We start from the raw sequence: 17,604 nt of genomic DNA on the forward strand, positions 1-17,604 counted from the left end.
CTCCACTTTTTCTTGCAAATGCGTTAATTCACACTTCCAGTTCATTAAATATAATCTGTTTTGTAAATGCCCTTTTGAATCTGCATACGCCCTACACATCTCTTTTTAATTAACCTCTGAAATAGGAGAGAGAAGAGTTAGGAAGTCTGGAAGCTAAGGGAAATGACAAAAAACGGACATGTTGTGATCCATTCCTGGACTGCGCTCACAGCTTCCATCGGAGGTCCATCATTGTTACTACCCCAAGAAAAATGTTGGGTGTTGCTGGACTCTAGTATAACAAGGTCTTCGTGGATCAACCCATCTCTTTATATATATTTTTTGTTTAGTTTAGACATACAGACATACATACAGACATAACTATGTTTAGACATAGTTTAGTTTAGTTTAGTGGTAACAGGACCTTCGACCCACCGAATCTGGACCGACCATCGATCCCTGCACACTAACACTATCCTACACACACACAAGGGACAATTTAGAATTATACCAAGCTAATTCGCCTACAACCCTGTACATCTTTGGAGCGTGGGAGGAAACCAGAGATCCCGGAGAAAACCCACGCAGGTCACGGGGAGAACATACGAACTCTGCACAGACAGCAACCTTGGTCAGGATCGAACCTGGGTCTCTGGGTCTGTAAGGCACCAACTCTACCCCTGCGCCACTGTGCTGCCCTGTGTACTGTGATGATAGAAATTTTTGGTATATGTTATTGCATTAAAAGCGGTACATTGTTGCAATTTTTTATAATATATTGCCACACAATTTAAAGTTTAAACTACAGTGAATATTGGAAAAACAAGCATGCTGCTGGGAATATTTTGATAAAACCTCAATATATATCAGCAACTAATGAATCAACAAGTAAAATCTGGGTCGAATCCTTGACATTTTGTGTCACAAATGTGGCATGTCAACGCAATCTGTAACTGAGCGAATTATCTGAGATCTTAAACAGTGAATTGTTATTTGAATGTGGCCAGTGTTATAGTTTAGCTAATCTGAAAACTTTGAAGTACCAACTGTGTTTGCACAATTGCTGTAGAGCATGGAAACAGATTCGTTTGGTCCAGCTCGTACATGCCAACCAAATTGCCTAATTGAGCTAACCGCACTTGCCTGCACCATATGCATCTAAACGTTTCCTATCTGTGCAATTCTCCAAGTGTCTTTCAAATGTTATAATTATACCTGCCTCTGGCAGTTCATTCCATATATCCACATCGTCTGTGTGAGAAAGTTGCTATTGGGTCCCTTTTTTAAATTGACCCCCTCTCACTTTAAACATATGCCCTCTAGTGTTTGACTACACTGGGGAAAAGGATTGTGGCTATTCACCTTATCTGCACCCTAGATGATCGTACAAATCTTTATAAGATCATCCCTCGGCCTTCTATACAAATGTACGGCCTATCCAACTTCTCCTTATAACTCAAACCCTCCAGACCTGTTAACATCCTTGTATGGTTCTGGATATCTAGTGTCCAAAACACAAACCTCGATGGCAGCTAGCCAAATTCTTTTAGTGGTGCCTGGATGAATACTCAGTTAGGTTTTCAACATGCCATGAAGGCTTCTGCTTTCTGTCAGTTAGATTTCACTGAGTTGAATATCTTTGCCCGGTACTGGTCCTGTTCGCATTTAAAATAACTTTGGAGGGTCCTTTTGAATATATACAAATTCAATAAATATATGTTTATTTGGTATTCAAGTTACCCATGCTAGGAAGCAGCAACATTTCAATGATGTGTGTGTGGGAGAGGAATGATAAATGTATTTAGCCTTGGAAATTACCTTCCATTTTAATTTGTGTTTGTTGAACTAGTAGAAATTAATATTAACTTGGATATCCTCAATTTCTTTTTGAGATTCTGGAGCATTCCAAAGAATAGAAATAAAACCAGGAGTGGGCTATTAGGTCCCATGTGCGATCCCTCCATTGACTGAAGTCATGGTTAATCCTTTATCTCAATGTGACTTAGAAACATAGAAAATAGGTGCAGGAGTCGGCCATTAGGCACTTTGAGCCAGCACCGCCATTTAATATGATCATGGCTGATCATCCAAAATCAGTGCCCCGTTCCTGCTTTCTCCCCATTCCCCTTGATTCCCTTAGCCGTAAGAGCTATATCTAACTCTCTCTTGAAAACATCCAGTGAATTGGCCTCCATTGCCTTTGGTGGCAGAGAATTCCACAGATTCAAAACTCCCTGGGTGAAAAGGTTTTCTTCATCTCAGTCCTAAATGGCTTATCCCTTATTCTTAAACTGTGACCCCTGGTTCTGGACTCCCCCAACATCGGAAACATTTCCCCTGCATCTTGCCGGTCCAATCCCTTAAGAATGTTATATGTTTCTACAAGATCTGCTCTCATACTTCTAAATACCAGTGAATATAACCCCAGTCTATCCATTCTTTCATCATAAGCCTGTTCCGCCATCCTGGGAAATAACCTGGTAAACCCTCGCTACACTCCCCAAATAGCAAGAATGTCCTTCCTCAAATTAGGAGACAAAACTGCACTCAATACTCCAGGTGTGGCCTCGCCAGGGCCCTGTACAACTGAAATTGGACCTCCTATACTCAAAACCTCTTGCTAAATGACAAAATAGTTAAAAGTGAATAATTAAATTGCACATTTATATAAATTACTAAACTGGAAAATAAGTCAGTAAATGGTTTTAATCATAAAAAAATCATTGCAGACAGCAAAAGAGATCTGGAATTATGTTAATGGAAAATGATTGAAAGGAAACGTGTAGTTTTCCCCATCTATGATAGTTTACTATTTTCTCAATATTCTGTGTCCTTTTTCAGGCTGTTTATTTCCACATTTCCCTCAACTGTACTCACATTGCGATAATTGTGGAGGTGGTGGCTATCGCAAAGAAACATGAAGGAAATGAACAGATCCTCTCGTGTGGGTTTGGAATTCTTCAATTACCAAACAGGCAGAAGCTTGAATCAGAGGCTGATAGAACAAAAAAAGTTAAAAGGTCAGTATTTAAGGTTATCGTATGGTTTTATAGTAAAGAAATCTGGTTCAAGGGATTCTCTCCAACCATGCATACGAGTAAAATATGGACAAGTTGGTCATTACAAATATTTTGCAATATACAAGATAAACAAGGTACTTTGTAATGATAAATACTCACAGTACAGTAAAAATAGACAGACTTTTACAGTGCATTGATTCTAAAGAACGAGCTTAATTCTGGTGCAAATGTAGCTGCCTAGTCACAAAACGCATCAAGATTAAATTTCAGAAGAAGTACAAGTCAGGTAAAGCTTTTGACAGAGTATGGATTAAATGCCTGATGTCTGATGCTGAAATGCAGAAGAATAATCCCATGCCAAACTTCAACGCCTAACGTGGTTTGTGCTGTTCAAAAGCATTGTGACAGCCCACTGAAACAGGTTTAATCTCAGTACCAATGCTCTTTAATGTTTACACAAGAGATGTGCCACCAGTGGAATCTTGCATATTTGCTGGTGTAGGTGTTCTTGTTTTAGAATTACAACCTACCAGTTTGAATGGCATTGCCTTCACTCTTGAATCGGGTCCTAATCACCTTGGAGAAGTATTTCTATTGCAGATACCAATCGCTGCTTTCTATTTTTTATAATGGTGCTCAAAGCACCCTGTGGTGACTTTCTGTGACCTTATCCTGGAGTGTTGCACACCTACTTTCCCAGCGATTTAAACTGTTAAAATGAAATAGTGGGGTAGAAATAGTGGGGTAGCTGACAAAAACAAGTTGAGGAGCATTAGCTTCAATAAATAGCCTTCTGTAATCAGTCCATTGTAGTGAGTCCAAAAACGAGCGTTATTATCAAAAGACTTTATTCTTGGTAAAAACCGTGACAAGGCGCAACGCACTTACTTTGGACACACACTACTTAACTGCTAACATAATCTAATCACATCTCTCCAGTTTGGCGCCAGGTCCCGCACCACGTGACCCGTTAGCCCAACCGAGGGTTTGAGACCCCCCCGCTAATCCGTATGTCCCTACATGACCCCCCCCCCCAGAACCCTCGAAACCATACCTCACGGGTGCCCGGACCTCCCTCCCGGAACGCGTACGGAGGGGGGAAACCGATACCGCCAATGTGACGGGAGGCGGGGAGGCCGCCGCCGCCACCGGAGGCGATGGAGGGGCCACGGAAGCGGAGGGCGTAGGCGACGGAGAGCACTTGATCGGGAACGGCGTCCCGGTCCCAACCATAGGCGGCGGGAGGCCGAGAGGTGGCAAACAAGGCGCCGCTGGCGGAACCAGGGGGGCGGCCATAGGCCGGCTGGGCCACCGACACAGGGAGGTCCTTGTCCAAATGGGCCGGCTTGAGCCGGGATACCGAAACGAGCTCCTGGCGATTACCCACCTGCAAGGTGAAAGTGACAGCCCCTCTCTTAAGTACCTGGAACGGGCCCTGATAAACCGGCCGAAGAGGGGGGCGGTGGGAATCTTTCCGAAGGAACACGAAATCGCAGTCCCGCAAGTCCGGCGGGATGTGGACTGCCGTGCTTCCGTGCCTGGAGGTCGGGACTGGAGCCAGAGAACCCACCCGTGCCCGGAGGGAACCCAACACTGACGTAACGGAAGGCGGGGGCGGAAGGGAGAATGTCACCCGGCACCCGCAGTGGCGAACCGTAGACGAGCTCGGCCGAAGATGTGCCTAGCTCGGCCTTTGGGGCCGTACGAATGCCGAGGTGGACCCAAGGCAGCTGGTCAGCCCAATCGTGGCCGGTCAGTCGGGCACAGAGGGACGCCTTCAACTGCCGATGGAAGCGCTCAACCATCCCGTTGGATTGGGGATGGTAGGCGGTGGTCTGCTGTAAACGAGACCCATACAACTGTGCCAGCGTGGCCCAGAGGGAGGAGGTGAACTGGGCTCCCCGATCTGTGGTGATGATAGCCGGTACGCCGAAACGGGCCACCCAATGCAACGCCAGGGCCCGTGCACAGGAGGCCGCCGAGGTGTCCGACAATAGGAGCGCCTCCGGCCAACGTGTAAACCGATCCACCACCGTCAGCAGATGAGTATAACCCCTGGAATAGGGCAATGGACCCACCAAATCCACGTAGATGTGGAAAAAACGGACTGGGGGAACCTCGAATCTCTGGTATGGGGGCTGGACATGGCGATGAACTTTGGAGGTTTGGCACGGAATACAGGCCCGTGCCCAGGCCGCCACCTGCTTCCGCAGGCCGTGCCGGACAAACCGGACGGCCACCATTGCCGAAGTCGCCCTGATGGACGGATGTGCCAGGCCATGAATGGCCTCAAAAACCTTACGCCGCAGGGCGGCAGGCACCACCGGGCGAGGGCGTGGAAGGGAAACATCACACCACAACTTGGTACCTGTGGGGCCACACGCCACCTGCTCCAAACGCAGTCCCGAGGCTGTGGAGGCGTACACCCCGGCCGTTTTTTCCAGGCGCTGAGCCTCCGCTAGCTCCTGGAAATCCACCTGTCCGCCTACCACGGCCACGGAGGGAATGGCCGGCCGGGACAGGGCATCAGCAACAGCATTGAGCCTACCCGCAATATGACGGACATCGGTGGTAAACTCCGAAATTAGGGTGAGGTGCCGCTGCTGGCGAGCCAACCACGGATCAGAAACCTTAGCAAAAGCGAATGTCAGAGGTTTGTGATCCGTGTAGGCCACAAAAGAACGGCCTTCCAAAAAATAACGGAAGTGGCGGACTGCTAAATAGAGGGCCAGGAGCTCCCTATCAAACGCACTATATTTGAGCTCGGCTCGCGAGAGCTGCCGGCTGTAAAACGCCAGGGGCTGTCATTGACCTTCGACCTGCTGCTCCAAAACCCCACCCACGTCCATGTCTGAGGCGTCCACCGTCAGAGCCGTGGGGGCGGAGGAGCGCGGGTGCAGCAGCATGGTGGCGTTGGCGAGGGCCTGTTTGACCGCGACAAAAGCCGTCTCTGCAGCTGCGGACCATACCAACTCAGCGGGGTTACCCCCGAGGCATTGAAAAAGGGGGCGCATGACCCGAGCTGCTGCAGGCACGAACCGGTGATAAAAGTTCACCATGCCCTTGAATTCCTGCAAACCCTTGATGGTAGTAGGGCGTGGAAAAGAGCGAACCGCCTCCACCTTAGCTGGCAATGGGGTGGCACCGGCCGATGTAACCCGGTGACCCAAAAAATCTACCACCGACAGGCCGAATTGGCATTTGGCCGGGTGCAGAATCAGGCCGTGGTCCTGCAGCCTCTGGAATATAGTGCAGAGGTGGACTAAGTGCTCCTGGACCGAACGGCTGGCAATCAAAATGTCATCGAGGTAATTAAACACGAACGGCAAACCTCGACCCACACGGTCCATGAGACGCTGGAATGCCTGAGCTGCGTTTTTAAGGCCGAAAGGCATGCGCAACCACTCAAACAACCCGAACGGAGTAATGGTAGCCGTCTTTGGGATGTCCGGCGGGTGGACCGGGATCTGATGATATCCCCGCACTAAATCGATCTTTGAAAAAATTGTAGCCCCCTCCAGGCTAGCTGAGAAGTCCTGTATGTGCGGAATCGGGTAGCGGTCCGGCCTTGTTGCCGCGTTAAGTCGTCGGAAAGCCCCACATGGTCTCCACCCCGAAATGCCGCTTCAAAAACCATACACGGCTGATGGTCGCCCACCAAGGTCAGCATCTCAGTCATCAACTCCGACGGCAGCCGCTGCCCCAGCTCTGGTAAATGGAGGAGTTTCAGAGCCCGCTGGTTCTGGCTCCAGCCGAAAGTCCTCAGTAGGAGCCTCTTGAGCCCCACGTACTGCTCCGTTTGGGGTGGACTGGTCAGATATTGACTGACCCGCGCAGCCACCTCCGCCTGCAGACAGCTCACCAGGTGGTGGAACTTCTCCTGGTCGCTCTCCACCTTCTTGATATGGAACTGTGATTCCGCCTGCACAAACCACAGGTGCGGCTGATGGGCCCAAAACGGCGGTAGGTGAACCTCGCCCGCGCTCGCTCCCACCTGTGACATTCTGCGTGTTCGCTTCAGATCTTGTGTTCGGGTCACCAATGTAGTGAGTCCAAAAACGAGCGTTATTATCAAAAGACTTTATTCTTGGTAAAAACCGTGACAAGGCGCAACGCACTTACTTTGGACACACACTACTTAACTGCTAACATAATCTAATCTCATCTCTCCAGTTTGGCGCCAGACACAACTATACCTCGCACTCCCGCACCACGTGACCCGTTAGCCCAACCGAGGGTTCGAGACCCCCCGCTAATCTGTATGTCCCTACACCATGCTTAATGTCATCCGTTACAATCGTAGTTGGTTGTGCAGCATCTCAACGTGCCTCAGAAAGGACCTGGGCCCACTACAATTCGCCTTGTGCCACGATATATCAACAGGAGACATGATCTCGCCGATGCTGCATTCTGTACAGGACCACATGCATAATAAGAACACGTAGGTCAGGCTGTGGTTCATCGACCACAAATCAACGTTCAACGCCATAATCCCTTCTAAACTTATCGTCAAACTCAGAGTACTGGGTTTCTGCTCATCCCTTTCTCACTGCCGGACCACAAACAGTACAAATTGGCAACAATCCTTCCTCCTCAAGAGCCATCAATGTGAGCACCTCAAGTCTATGTACTCATTCTCCTGTTACATTTTCTATACCCATGACTGTGTGGTCAGACACAGCTTCAACACAATCTTTAAATTAGCCAACAATACCACTGTTGTCGCATGAATAACTGGTATTCTGATGAGTCAGAGTATAGGAGGAAGATAGATCATCTGTTTTTTTTAGATTAGTTTAGTTTAGAGATACAGCGTGGAAACAGGCCCTTTCGGCCCACCGGGTCCGCGCCGCCCAGCGATCCCCGCACACTAACACTATCCTATACCGACTAGGGCCAATTTTTTTTTTTTTACATTTACAAGCCAATTAACCTACAAACCTGTACGTCTTTGGAGTGTGGGAGGAAACCGAAGATCTCGGAGAAAACCCACGCAGGTCACGGGGAGAATGTACAAACTCCGTACAGACAGCGCCCGTAGTCGGGATCGAACCCGTGTCTCCGGCGCTGCATTCGCTGTAAGGCAGCAACTCTACTGCTGCGCCACCGTGCCGCCAGTTGAATGGTGCCAGGACAAAAGGAGGGGAATGGCAAGGACCCATGAATTTAGACCCTGTCCCAGTTAGGCGTTATTTTAAGGCGACTGCTGGCGACTGTCATAGTCGTAGCAGGTCGCCGAAAAAACGGTGACTGGACCGTCAATGTCAACGACAACGACTCCACGACAATGTCAACGACAAGCTACAACAACCTACCACCTAGTCGACGTCAAGCTACGGAAAACCGGCAACCCAATCGTCGTAAGTAGAACGTCCACCTACGACCGCATCTACGACAACCTACCACCACAGAGGCGACAACCGAAGTCAACCTACATCCACCCGCGACAAGCTACGACAAGCTGTGACCCTGAAGACTGAAGACAACTGAAGACAATTCACGTTTCATTCACTTTCCTTATAAAAGGGGGTGTACGGTAGGGTTTCCAATCATTCTGCATCATGACTATTTGAAAGTGATACCATGAGAAACTACTCTGAAATACAATAACTTCATACATCAATTTTCTGTCAAAATGTCAAGAATTTCCTTTATTGATATACAATCAAATTTTTTTAATAGGTTGATAAGAACATACAACAGTGCATACAAAAATATTGTAATAAACTTCAATAAATTTCAATAAACTTCAAACTTTAAAATTCAAACTTTAAACAGAATACAAGTGCAAAAACATACAAAACCTAACAGCATTTATGGACACATTACACTGATGGATGATTAGATCAAGTCCACACTTGGAATTCGCCGAAGTCAGCACCGGCGACAACCTTAATAACCTGGCGACAACCTACTTCACCAGGCGACAACCTGGCGGCAACCTACGACAGCGCCCACGTCAGGAGACATCAAGCTACACTCATTGGCATCAAACCAACAGTCGCTGAAATATTTCAAGCATTCACACAATCCAGCGACGGCCAGAAAAACGTCACGACTCTTTGGAGACTACTCACAACCATGCCCGCGACACCCCGGCGACCGTGCGGCGACAGCCTAGTCACCTGTAGTCACCTAAAATATCGCCGAACTGGGACAGGGCCTTTAGTCTTCATCGACGGGATGACAATTTGCAACGTTTAGTTCAGTTAATGTGTAGAGAAGCACAACAGAAATGTTTTATCTCTTTTCATAAGCCCGTGTTCAGAATAAGTGGGAGAATAAAACTTGCATGTCTGATTCAAAGAGTCTCAATAATCTTTCAAAACAAATATAGAAATTAAGCAATGGGAATAAAGTTTAGATCTTTCCTTTGTAATGTGGGTGTTGATATGTGTTTTGTTAAGGACAGTTATCTACAATAACAATCAATGAATGAGCATGTTATTAATGCTATTCTTTACTTAACAAGTGCAAGGGTAGTCAGAGCTAAAATGGATTAATGGTTATTAATAAAATGTGATAGTTTAAAAAAAAATTAGTCCATTTGGCAGTCCACATTCCTTGAAGAGCAGCCCTGAAAGTATGCTGAATACAGCCAAATATACAATTACCAACCTTGTCCTTTCCCTCCTAATCTAATAAGCCATTCTGCATGTCTCAGTCTTAATGCTCAGTCTTAAAATCTGTATCTGATCTCCTTTCCAGCCAGGATTAAAAATAGTACCTCTGGTGAATGATTCCGATGGGCAGGTTTACATACCACAGAAGGTTAAGATTCCCCAGACTCTTTAACCATAGAATATTTAATACCAAAAAGAAGAATTTTCATGAGCATTCAGTTCTGTTAACAATGAGTTTTCATCTTTATTGAGCACAAGTTACTTTTCAGTGGTTTAAAAACTATCTCTTCAGAAATTCAGTTACAATTTAAATGCTCTTTATTTTGGCAGTCTTAAGGAAATAGGCTTATTGTGTTACCTCTACTGACTGTGGACTCTTTTGGCTTCACTGCTTGTACAGCAATCTGCCTGATTTTCTATTTCCTTTAGTTTAAATGGGCATGAATTCTGCTCGGCTGGCTGATAACGCAGGACAGTGAAGACAGAAACTTAGACCTATGTTTTTTAAATGTATTTGTTACTGGAAGTGTTGATGGATGGGTGAAACTGATTGGTGGTTTGTAATTATCATCTCAGCTAATTGCTACCAGTTTTGTTGAATTGTTTAATGGACAAGTTATTATGTAGGAAACCATATTCTCTTTAAATATTCATGTGACACATTTGATGTAGCAGAAACATGCATCTTTTTTCATTATTTATGCATTTGCGGGATATGGGAATCATTGGCAATTTCTAATAGCTCTGTAGGAGGTGGTGGTGAATTGCTACCTTGAATTGCTGCTGTTGTTGAATAGGAACATTGGGATTTAGATCCAATGACAATGAAAGAAGATATAGATGTATGAATTTGGAGCAGGAGAAGGTAGCTTAGCCCTTGTGTTCATTTGATTCTTTAATAAGATTATGGCTGATCTGATTGCAACTCAACTCCACATTCTCATCTGCCCGAGATGATCTTTCCCCCTTTTGTTTAGCATGTGGTACAGCTTCAGTGACCCAGGTTCAACCCTGACCTCTGGTTCTGTCTGTGTTGATTCAGCATATTCTCTCAGTGATCCCGTGTGTTCCCACCGGGATCTCTGGTTTCCACCCACATTCCAATGTTACGCAGCATGGTATGTTAATTGACAACTGTAAATTCCCCTAGTGCAGGTGAGAGGTCGGGGAATCAGGTGCATGTTAATGGGCATGTGAAAGAGAATGAATGAATGAATGGGAAAATAATTGGGAGAATGGGATTGCTCTGAGGGATAGCATGGACCCAATGAGCTGAATGACCTCCCAGTTATCAAGGAAATATGAATATCAAATATATCCATCTATTTTTGCCTTAAAATTACTCAAAAATTGTTTTCAGTAGTCTTTGAAGAAAATCGTTCTCCCAAAAGGAAGCATCTTCCCCATGTTCACCCAGACAAGACCTACCTAGGATTTTGTACTCCTCTCATGTTCTCTTATAATCTGGGTACAAACCTAGCCTGCCCGATCTTCTGTCACAGCTCCTCTAAATTCCTGTTTGAAGACCAATATTGTATACAGTTCACCAGGGCGGCACGGTGGCGCAGCGGTAGAGTTGCTGCCTTACAGCGAATACAGCGCTGGAGACTCAGATTCGATCCTGACTACGGGAGCTGTACTGTACTGAGTTTGTACGTTCTCCCCATGCCCTGCGTGGGTTTTCTCCGAGATCTTCGGTTTCCTCCCACACTCCAAAGACGTGCAGGTTTGTAGGTTAATTGTCTGGGCAAATGTAAAAATTGTCCCTAGTGGGTGTAGGATAGTGTTAATATGGGGGAATCGCTGGGCGGCGCGGACCCGGTGGGCCGAAGGGCCTGTTTCTGCGCTGTATCTCTAAATCTAAATTAAAAAAAAATCTAAACCAGATGTTCTTTTACCAGTGCTCTTTTTTAATTGAAATGTAATGGCCATCCTTCGGCATTCAATTCACCTCACACTAATGTCAGTTTTTGTATTTACTTTCTGGACGTGCACAATAGCCTGTGAGTCATTCTGAAAACCATGACCACCAGGTTCAACAATAGCTTCATCCCATCAACCATCAGGCTCTTGAACACTACTCAACACTTATTTCAGCAATGAACTTCGACAGAATCTCTTTGGTTGCACTAAAGACATTGCGTTATTTTTGCACGAATATTGTAATTATTGATTTATTGAATTTTTTGCTTGAATATTATCTGTGTGCAATGTATTGACAGGCCTGCTATGCTTTTGCAATTTGCTCACATAGAAGAACTGAGGACTTGAATTGTGAGTTGTTTGGTAAACTCTCATCTCTCATCAGTAGCCACTCTTTAATAAAATGTCGACACATAATGCTGGAGTAACTCAGCGGGTAAGGCAGCATCTCTGGAGAAAAGGAATAGGTGACGTTTTGGGTCGATAAATAATCCTTAATAAAGCGTGATAACTCAAGTCTGCACAGTGGAACAGTTATTCAGAATGAACCTAATGTGACTTGTCTGAATACGAAACACCAATCATCAATGTAGCTTGTGTATGATCACAACTAGTTGGACATTGAAAAAATAGAACTCCTTTGAGTAATAGCATATCCTAAGTATGTGGTGCATCATGAGTGCAGTTGATCACAAACTTGGCAAAGCTGCATGCTAATTTTACCTGCTGATCTCTGCCAAAGGCAATAAGATGAAATCTGCTCTCCTTCCTAGAAAACATCTGTGAATTCCCTCAAGCAATATTACTCGGCAAAGTAAGGAAGTATTGCAAATATCTCCTTGTCTACCCTTAAAAAAACCTGCAGATAAGGGTCTTGTTCCTGAAACATATCATGCGAGGCGTTCCTCCATGTAGATTCATGTAGTGTGATATGACTCTTCTGCAGCCCGACGTTCATTTAGTCTGCATAAGTCTCCCAACCCAAAATGTCAACTGTCCATTCCCTCCAAGGGTGCTGCCCTCCCCATTGTGCTCCTCAAGCAATTTTATTTTGCTCAAGATTCCAGCATCTGTAGTTTCTTTTGATTTCATGTGACATCAGCTGCATTTTTGAAATTCAGTTTTGGAGTGTTGGTGTTAAATAAGTATTATATACAGGATAAACTTTCCAATCTTCTGACTTTGAATACCTCTGCCGTGCAATAGTTACTGCCGAACAAATAGATGCACCTGGAGCATCTAAGTAACCGATGCTATGCAGCTGAGATTGACGGGAATAGGTGTTCCTGGGGAGCATTCGCTCTGACATCTTCAATCCTTCACTGCACACTTGAAAGATTTTGCGCCACACTTATGGCATTGGTTGCTTTTTGAACAGACCAGTTGTGCACTAACCAGTTTATAATTTTACTGTCATTTAAGATGAATTAGAGGAAGTTGATGAGATGACATTTAGCTGCATGGAAAACTAGCCTTTTCACCTTTTGCGTTATTGTGGGAAGACTGAAGAGCACAAATAAAATTCAAATTCAAAAGCAACATGGAAGTATCAGTTTTAAAGCCATTATGGGCTCTGTCCTTCCTTGGTCATCTGTTGCCAGCCCTGCTTTGTTCTGGCCTTTTTCTTACCTCCAGTTCCCTCCCCTCTACTTTCGGTCTGGAGAAGGGTCCCTTCCCGAAACGTCGTCCATCCTTTTCCTCCAGAGATGCTGCCTGGCCAGCTGAGTTACTCCAGCACTTTGTGTCTATTATCAATTTTACAGTAAAATTTAAATTTGCACTGAATATTCAAACATTGTGCCAAAATTTCAAAAGATAATCATGATTTAAAGTTGAATATTGATGCCGATTCAGTTATTTGATATAAATTGTTAGTTTCATTTATATGAAATGTCTTCAAGGTACCTATTAATACTTAGGCCTAGGTACTAAAGAATTTATCTCGTCAGTAACACAGAAAAAACATGAAATTTTCATGAAATATTTCTCTTTCATTGCTTAAGCTTCATCATTTTATAATGTTGCTGTACAGATTGTATTTGAGAACTGAGAAATCCATCTAATTTCATTGACCATACTCGCAGCGATTAGATTAATTATTGTCCTGCCATTCATTTCTTCCATTTGATTTAGTGGAGTAGTTATTGTGGAGAGCTGGCATACAATTCATTTGATATTTTAAATACAAAAGCTCTCGATACAATAAGATTAATAATGACAACCACATAACATGTGACTTTTTGAAATTAAGAGCAACATTTGATTAGTAAAATTGTTTTGTAATATTTTGAAATAAGTGTATAATTTTTAGTTAGTTTGTAGATACAGCGTGGAAATAAGCCCTTCAGCCCACAGACTATGTGGCGACCGGCGATCCCTGCACACTAATACTATCCTACACACATTAGGTACAATTTACAATTTAACTAAGCCATTAACCTGCAAACCTGTACGTGTTTGGAGTGTGGGGGGAAACTGGAGCTCCCGGGGAAAACACATGCAGGTCACGGGTGGAACGTACAAGCTCTGTACAGACAAGCACCCGTGGTCAGAATTGAACCCGGGTCTCTGGTGCTGTAAGGCAGCAACTCTACCACTGCGCCACCATGTAAATCATGGTAAATTTGATTGAAGATCTGTTCATCTCTTGGATTATTTTAATGATATTTTTTTATCCTAGAATGTGAAAATACTGATTCTTTTGCAATAGGGATTAAATAATTATATGCAAACACCTGTATGTGACTTTCCTTTCTTTCAGCAGTCCTATCAGCATAAATGCGTAACTACACTCGTAAACATGTCCAGTGTGGCGGGCACTGGTTGCATTTCCCATTTACCAGCAAGTGAAATTGATTGTTTCAGTAATCGGCAGACAGATTGTGGGAAAATAGCCCTGCAGGAAAATTGAAGAGTTCACCATTTTACCATCATGTATAAATGCATTATGCCTTCAAGGCAACTGAAAAATTTAGGTAATCGAGATTTAGTCAATCTAATTTAATTCTCGTATTCCTGAGGGGAAAAATGGCATTTGTCACCTTGGTTATTCGATTATTTATTATGGTGTTCATGATGGCTTGCGGTCTCGCTGAAGTTACAAGTCAGTTTCGCCATTCTTCAACACGAGATAGTGGAATCTGCCGTGGCTGGCCATGGTCGTAGAGGATTTTTCAATGCCAATTGGAAGTGGACATTATTTCCTCGGATTCTTTTCAATACATTTAATACAGCTATATCCTTTGAGTGCAGCTCAACTGTACAAAATCAAGTTAATTGCTACTTTTCTTTTCTGAAAACTTCAGGTTGAATCTCTATCATGGCACTCCAAGAGCATTGCTGCATCCAGTGTCGGAGGACTCTACGGAGAGTAAGTCAAAACTTTTTTTTTGCTAGTGCAGGATGGTTTCTTCATACATATATTCAAATCAATGGGATCAAGGGATATGGGGAGAAAGCAGGAACGGGGTAGAGATTTTGGATGATCAGCCATGATCATGTTGAATGGCGGTGCTGTGCTCGAAGGGCCAAATGACCTGCTCCTGCACCTGTTTTCTATGTTTCTAAATGTGCAGACTGAGGTATAAATTACTAGACTTACAATCATAATTGCTCTAGCTGAGGTGTGGAGCAAGCAGCCAATGAGGATGCATCACCCATGGTCAGCTAAGGGGGCCTAAGAAGACAATCATAATATACAGGCATTTAGTTTATTTGAAAGATCTGACACCACAAAGGGATGACGGTGCAGATATTCTCCCTCGCCATTCTTTGAGCTGCCATGTTGCCTAAGAAGTGTGCATTTAACTTGGATTCCATTGCGTCTAGTCTCCATGTATCTCCGGAAGAGCTGGATAAGCAGGATAGCATCCCGAATGTCACAACAACTTACCTCAAGGAGCCTGATACTGACCTATAACGTCTCTTAAAGGGACAATTAATGCTGAAATAAATATATTAATTTGAAAATGAAAGCATCCTGCAGTCACCAATTTAGCTTGTGATAGTGTTTTAATTAATGATATGAACCCTGTGGAAGTTTGGAGCTGGAATTTTACTTGACAATCTACAATCATAATATTGTTCACCAGCGTGAGAAAGAATCATGTCTTTAGTCTGGTGCTATTCCATTTGTAATAGGTTATTGATAAATAATGTGTATCATTGCCTATTCATTACTTCTGTTCAATACAGCCCTTCATGTAGTTTTATAGCATGCCTTATAAAGTATCCCAACCCGAAATAATTATTTGCACTCCACTTCAATCCTTTGGGAAATATATAGAGCTTCAGCCGTTTTCATATACCGATCTTCCAAGGTTTAATTTATTTGTTTCTCCATAATTCAGTCACTGGCAATGTTTGTTCAACGGTTGCTTTCTGTGTATCAACATTACAATGGGAGGGCTTAAAGTGCCAGAGGAACTCTGTGGGTCAGGCAGCATCCCTGGAGAACGTGGATAGGTGACGTTTCAGGTCGGAACCCTTCATCCATGTTCTCCAGGGATGCTGCCAGACCTGGTGAATTACTCCAGTATTTTGTGTCTTTTCTTGGTCAACCAACATCTGCAGTTCCATGTTTCATCATTGCAATGTGTGTTGTTACAACTGGAAGAGAGTTAACACAGGGTTTGCGCAGCATTCTTGTGTGTGAAAGTGTTTTTTAAAAATAAAAAAATGAAAACATAATGGGTGATGCCAAAATTGTCTATTTGGTTCACAGTAGTGCGGAAAGCGTCAATCTGCAGGATAATATAAATGGTCTGGCCATTGGAGGAGAAAAGTGGCAAATAGAATCTAACCTGAAGGAGTCTGAGGAAATGTGCTTGGGGAGATACAACAAGACAAAGGAATTTCCATTCAACATGGGGACTAATTATTGTGGAGAGACAGAGGGATGTCGGAGTGCACTTCCAGAGTTTCTGAAAGGTAGCAGATCCGGTCGATAAGGTGGTTGAAAAGTCACGTGGGTGATATTTCTAGTAGGGTATAGAATATATACAGTAAGCTTAGAGGTTAAGGTAACAGTGCACGAGTGTGGCCACAGTTTGACCTCTGGAGAATTTTCAGAGGAGAGTTATGTTCAGGTTGTTGAAAATATTTATGAACAAGAAAGATTGAATAAACTTTGGTTCTTTTCTTTGGCGAAGGTGGAGGAGAGACAATTGAGAAATAAAAATATAAAGATAGGAGGCACCTCTTTCTATTTCTCTTAGCAGAGAAATTTTAAAAAAAACGGAGAGCAAAGATTTAAAGTAATTGTGGATTAAAATAAAAAATTAAAGAGAATATTTCCAGGCAGAGATTGTTGTATGGGCTTGTGGTTGGAACTCGCTGGCCGAAAGTTGTTCGGCTCTAAATTATTCCTCTGATCTCTAAATCTCCCGACCCATGCCTTATGCCCACTGGTTGGACTTGCTTGGGTGAGGATCCTAATATCTTTTATTTTCTTCTTCGTTTTGATGTTTCTGTTCTGTCAAGAATCATTTTTCCAATGCTCGATTTGACTTAATTTCAGCAGTTGATTTCCCATCTGATGTGGTATATAATGGTGTAGGTACCATTCATTACTGTAATTATAATATTAGTAGGCCTAGGATATTGACACTGCTAATTGAATAGGCTACGTGGGCTGACTGTAGGCAAAATGTGTCATCCATCTCAATAACCCCCAGGAGCCCTTTAGTGTCTCTTAGTTCCACAGCAATTATTACTTAATTTTAAAACACATAAACATAACATTCATTGGTGGCCGGGAGGGATCATAAAATCACAAGAAATTTATTGTTTGATGAAAGAATTGAGTGGAGCACCAATCGATTTTAGAAAATGGATCTGAACAGACATGAGGCAACTGAATTATATGTGAAAGGAATTAAATGTTTTTAATTTGTGCAAGTTGTTCTCGATTAACTTTAGTGGTGGTTAGAATGATTAGGTTTCTTGATTAATACGGGTGTCGAGGTTTATGGGGAGATGGCAGGAGAATGGGGTCACGGGGGGAACGTACAAACTCCCCACAGGCAGCACCTGAATCCAGGCCTCTGACGCCAAAATTG

The 17,604-nt window shown here is 43.9% G+C and overlaps 1 protein-coding gene across 3 annotated transcripts in view; it reads left to right on the top strand.

Moving 5' to 3' along the window:
• Window positions 1-17,604, top strand: part of nphp4 (nephronophthisis 4) — a 196,680-nt gene that overhangs the window by 24,292 nt on the left and 154,784 nt on the right. For all 3 annotated transcript variants that reach the window (XR_013549174.1, XM_078425576.1, XM_078425577.1), the window contains 2 exons: window positions 2,821-2,999; window positions 14,851-14,915. Coding sequence is in view for 1 of the 3 variants with exons in the window: in XM_078425576.1 (XP_078281702.1) it covers window positions 2,821-2,999; window positions 14,851-14,915 (244 nt within the window). In the remaining 2 variants the exon portion in view is untranslated. The remainder of the gene's footprint in view (window positions 1-2,820; window positions 3,000-14,850; window positions 14,916-17,604) is intronic.

Source organism: Rhinoraja longicauda, chromosome 30, assembly GCF_053455715.1.
Source record: "Rhinoraja longicauda isolate Sanriku21f chromosome 30, sRhiLon1.1, whole genome shotgun sequence".
NCBI classification, from domain to species: Eukaryota; Metazoa; Chordata; class Chondrichthyes; order Rajiformes; family Arhynchobatidae; genus Rhinoraja; species Rhinoraja longicauda.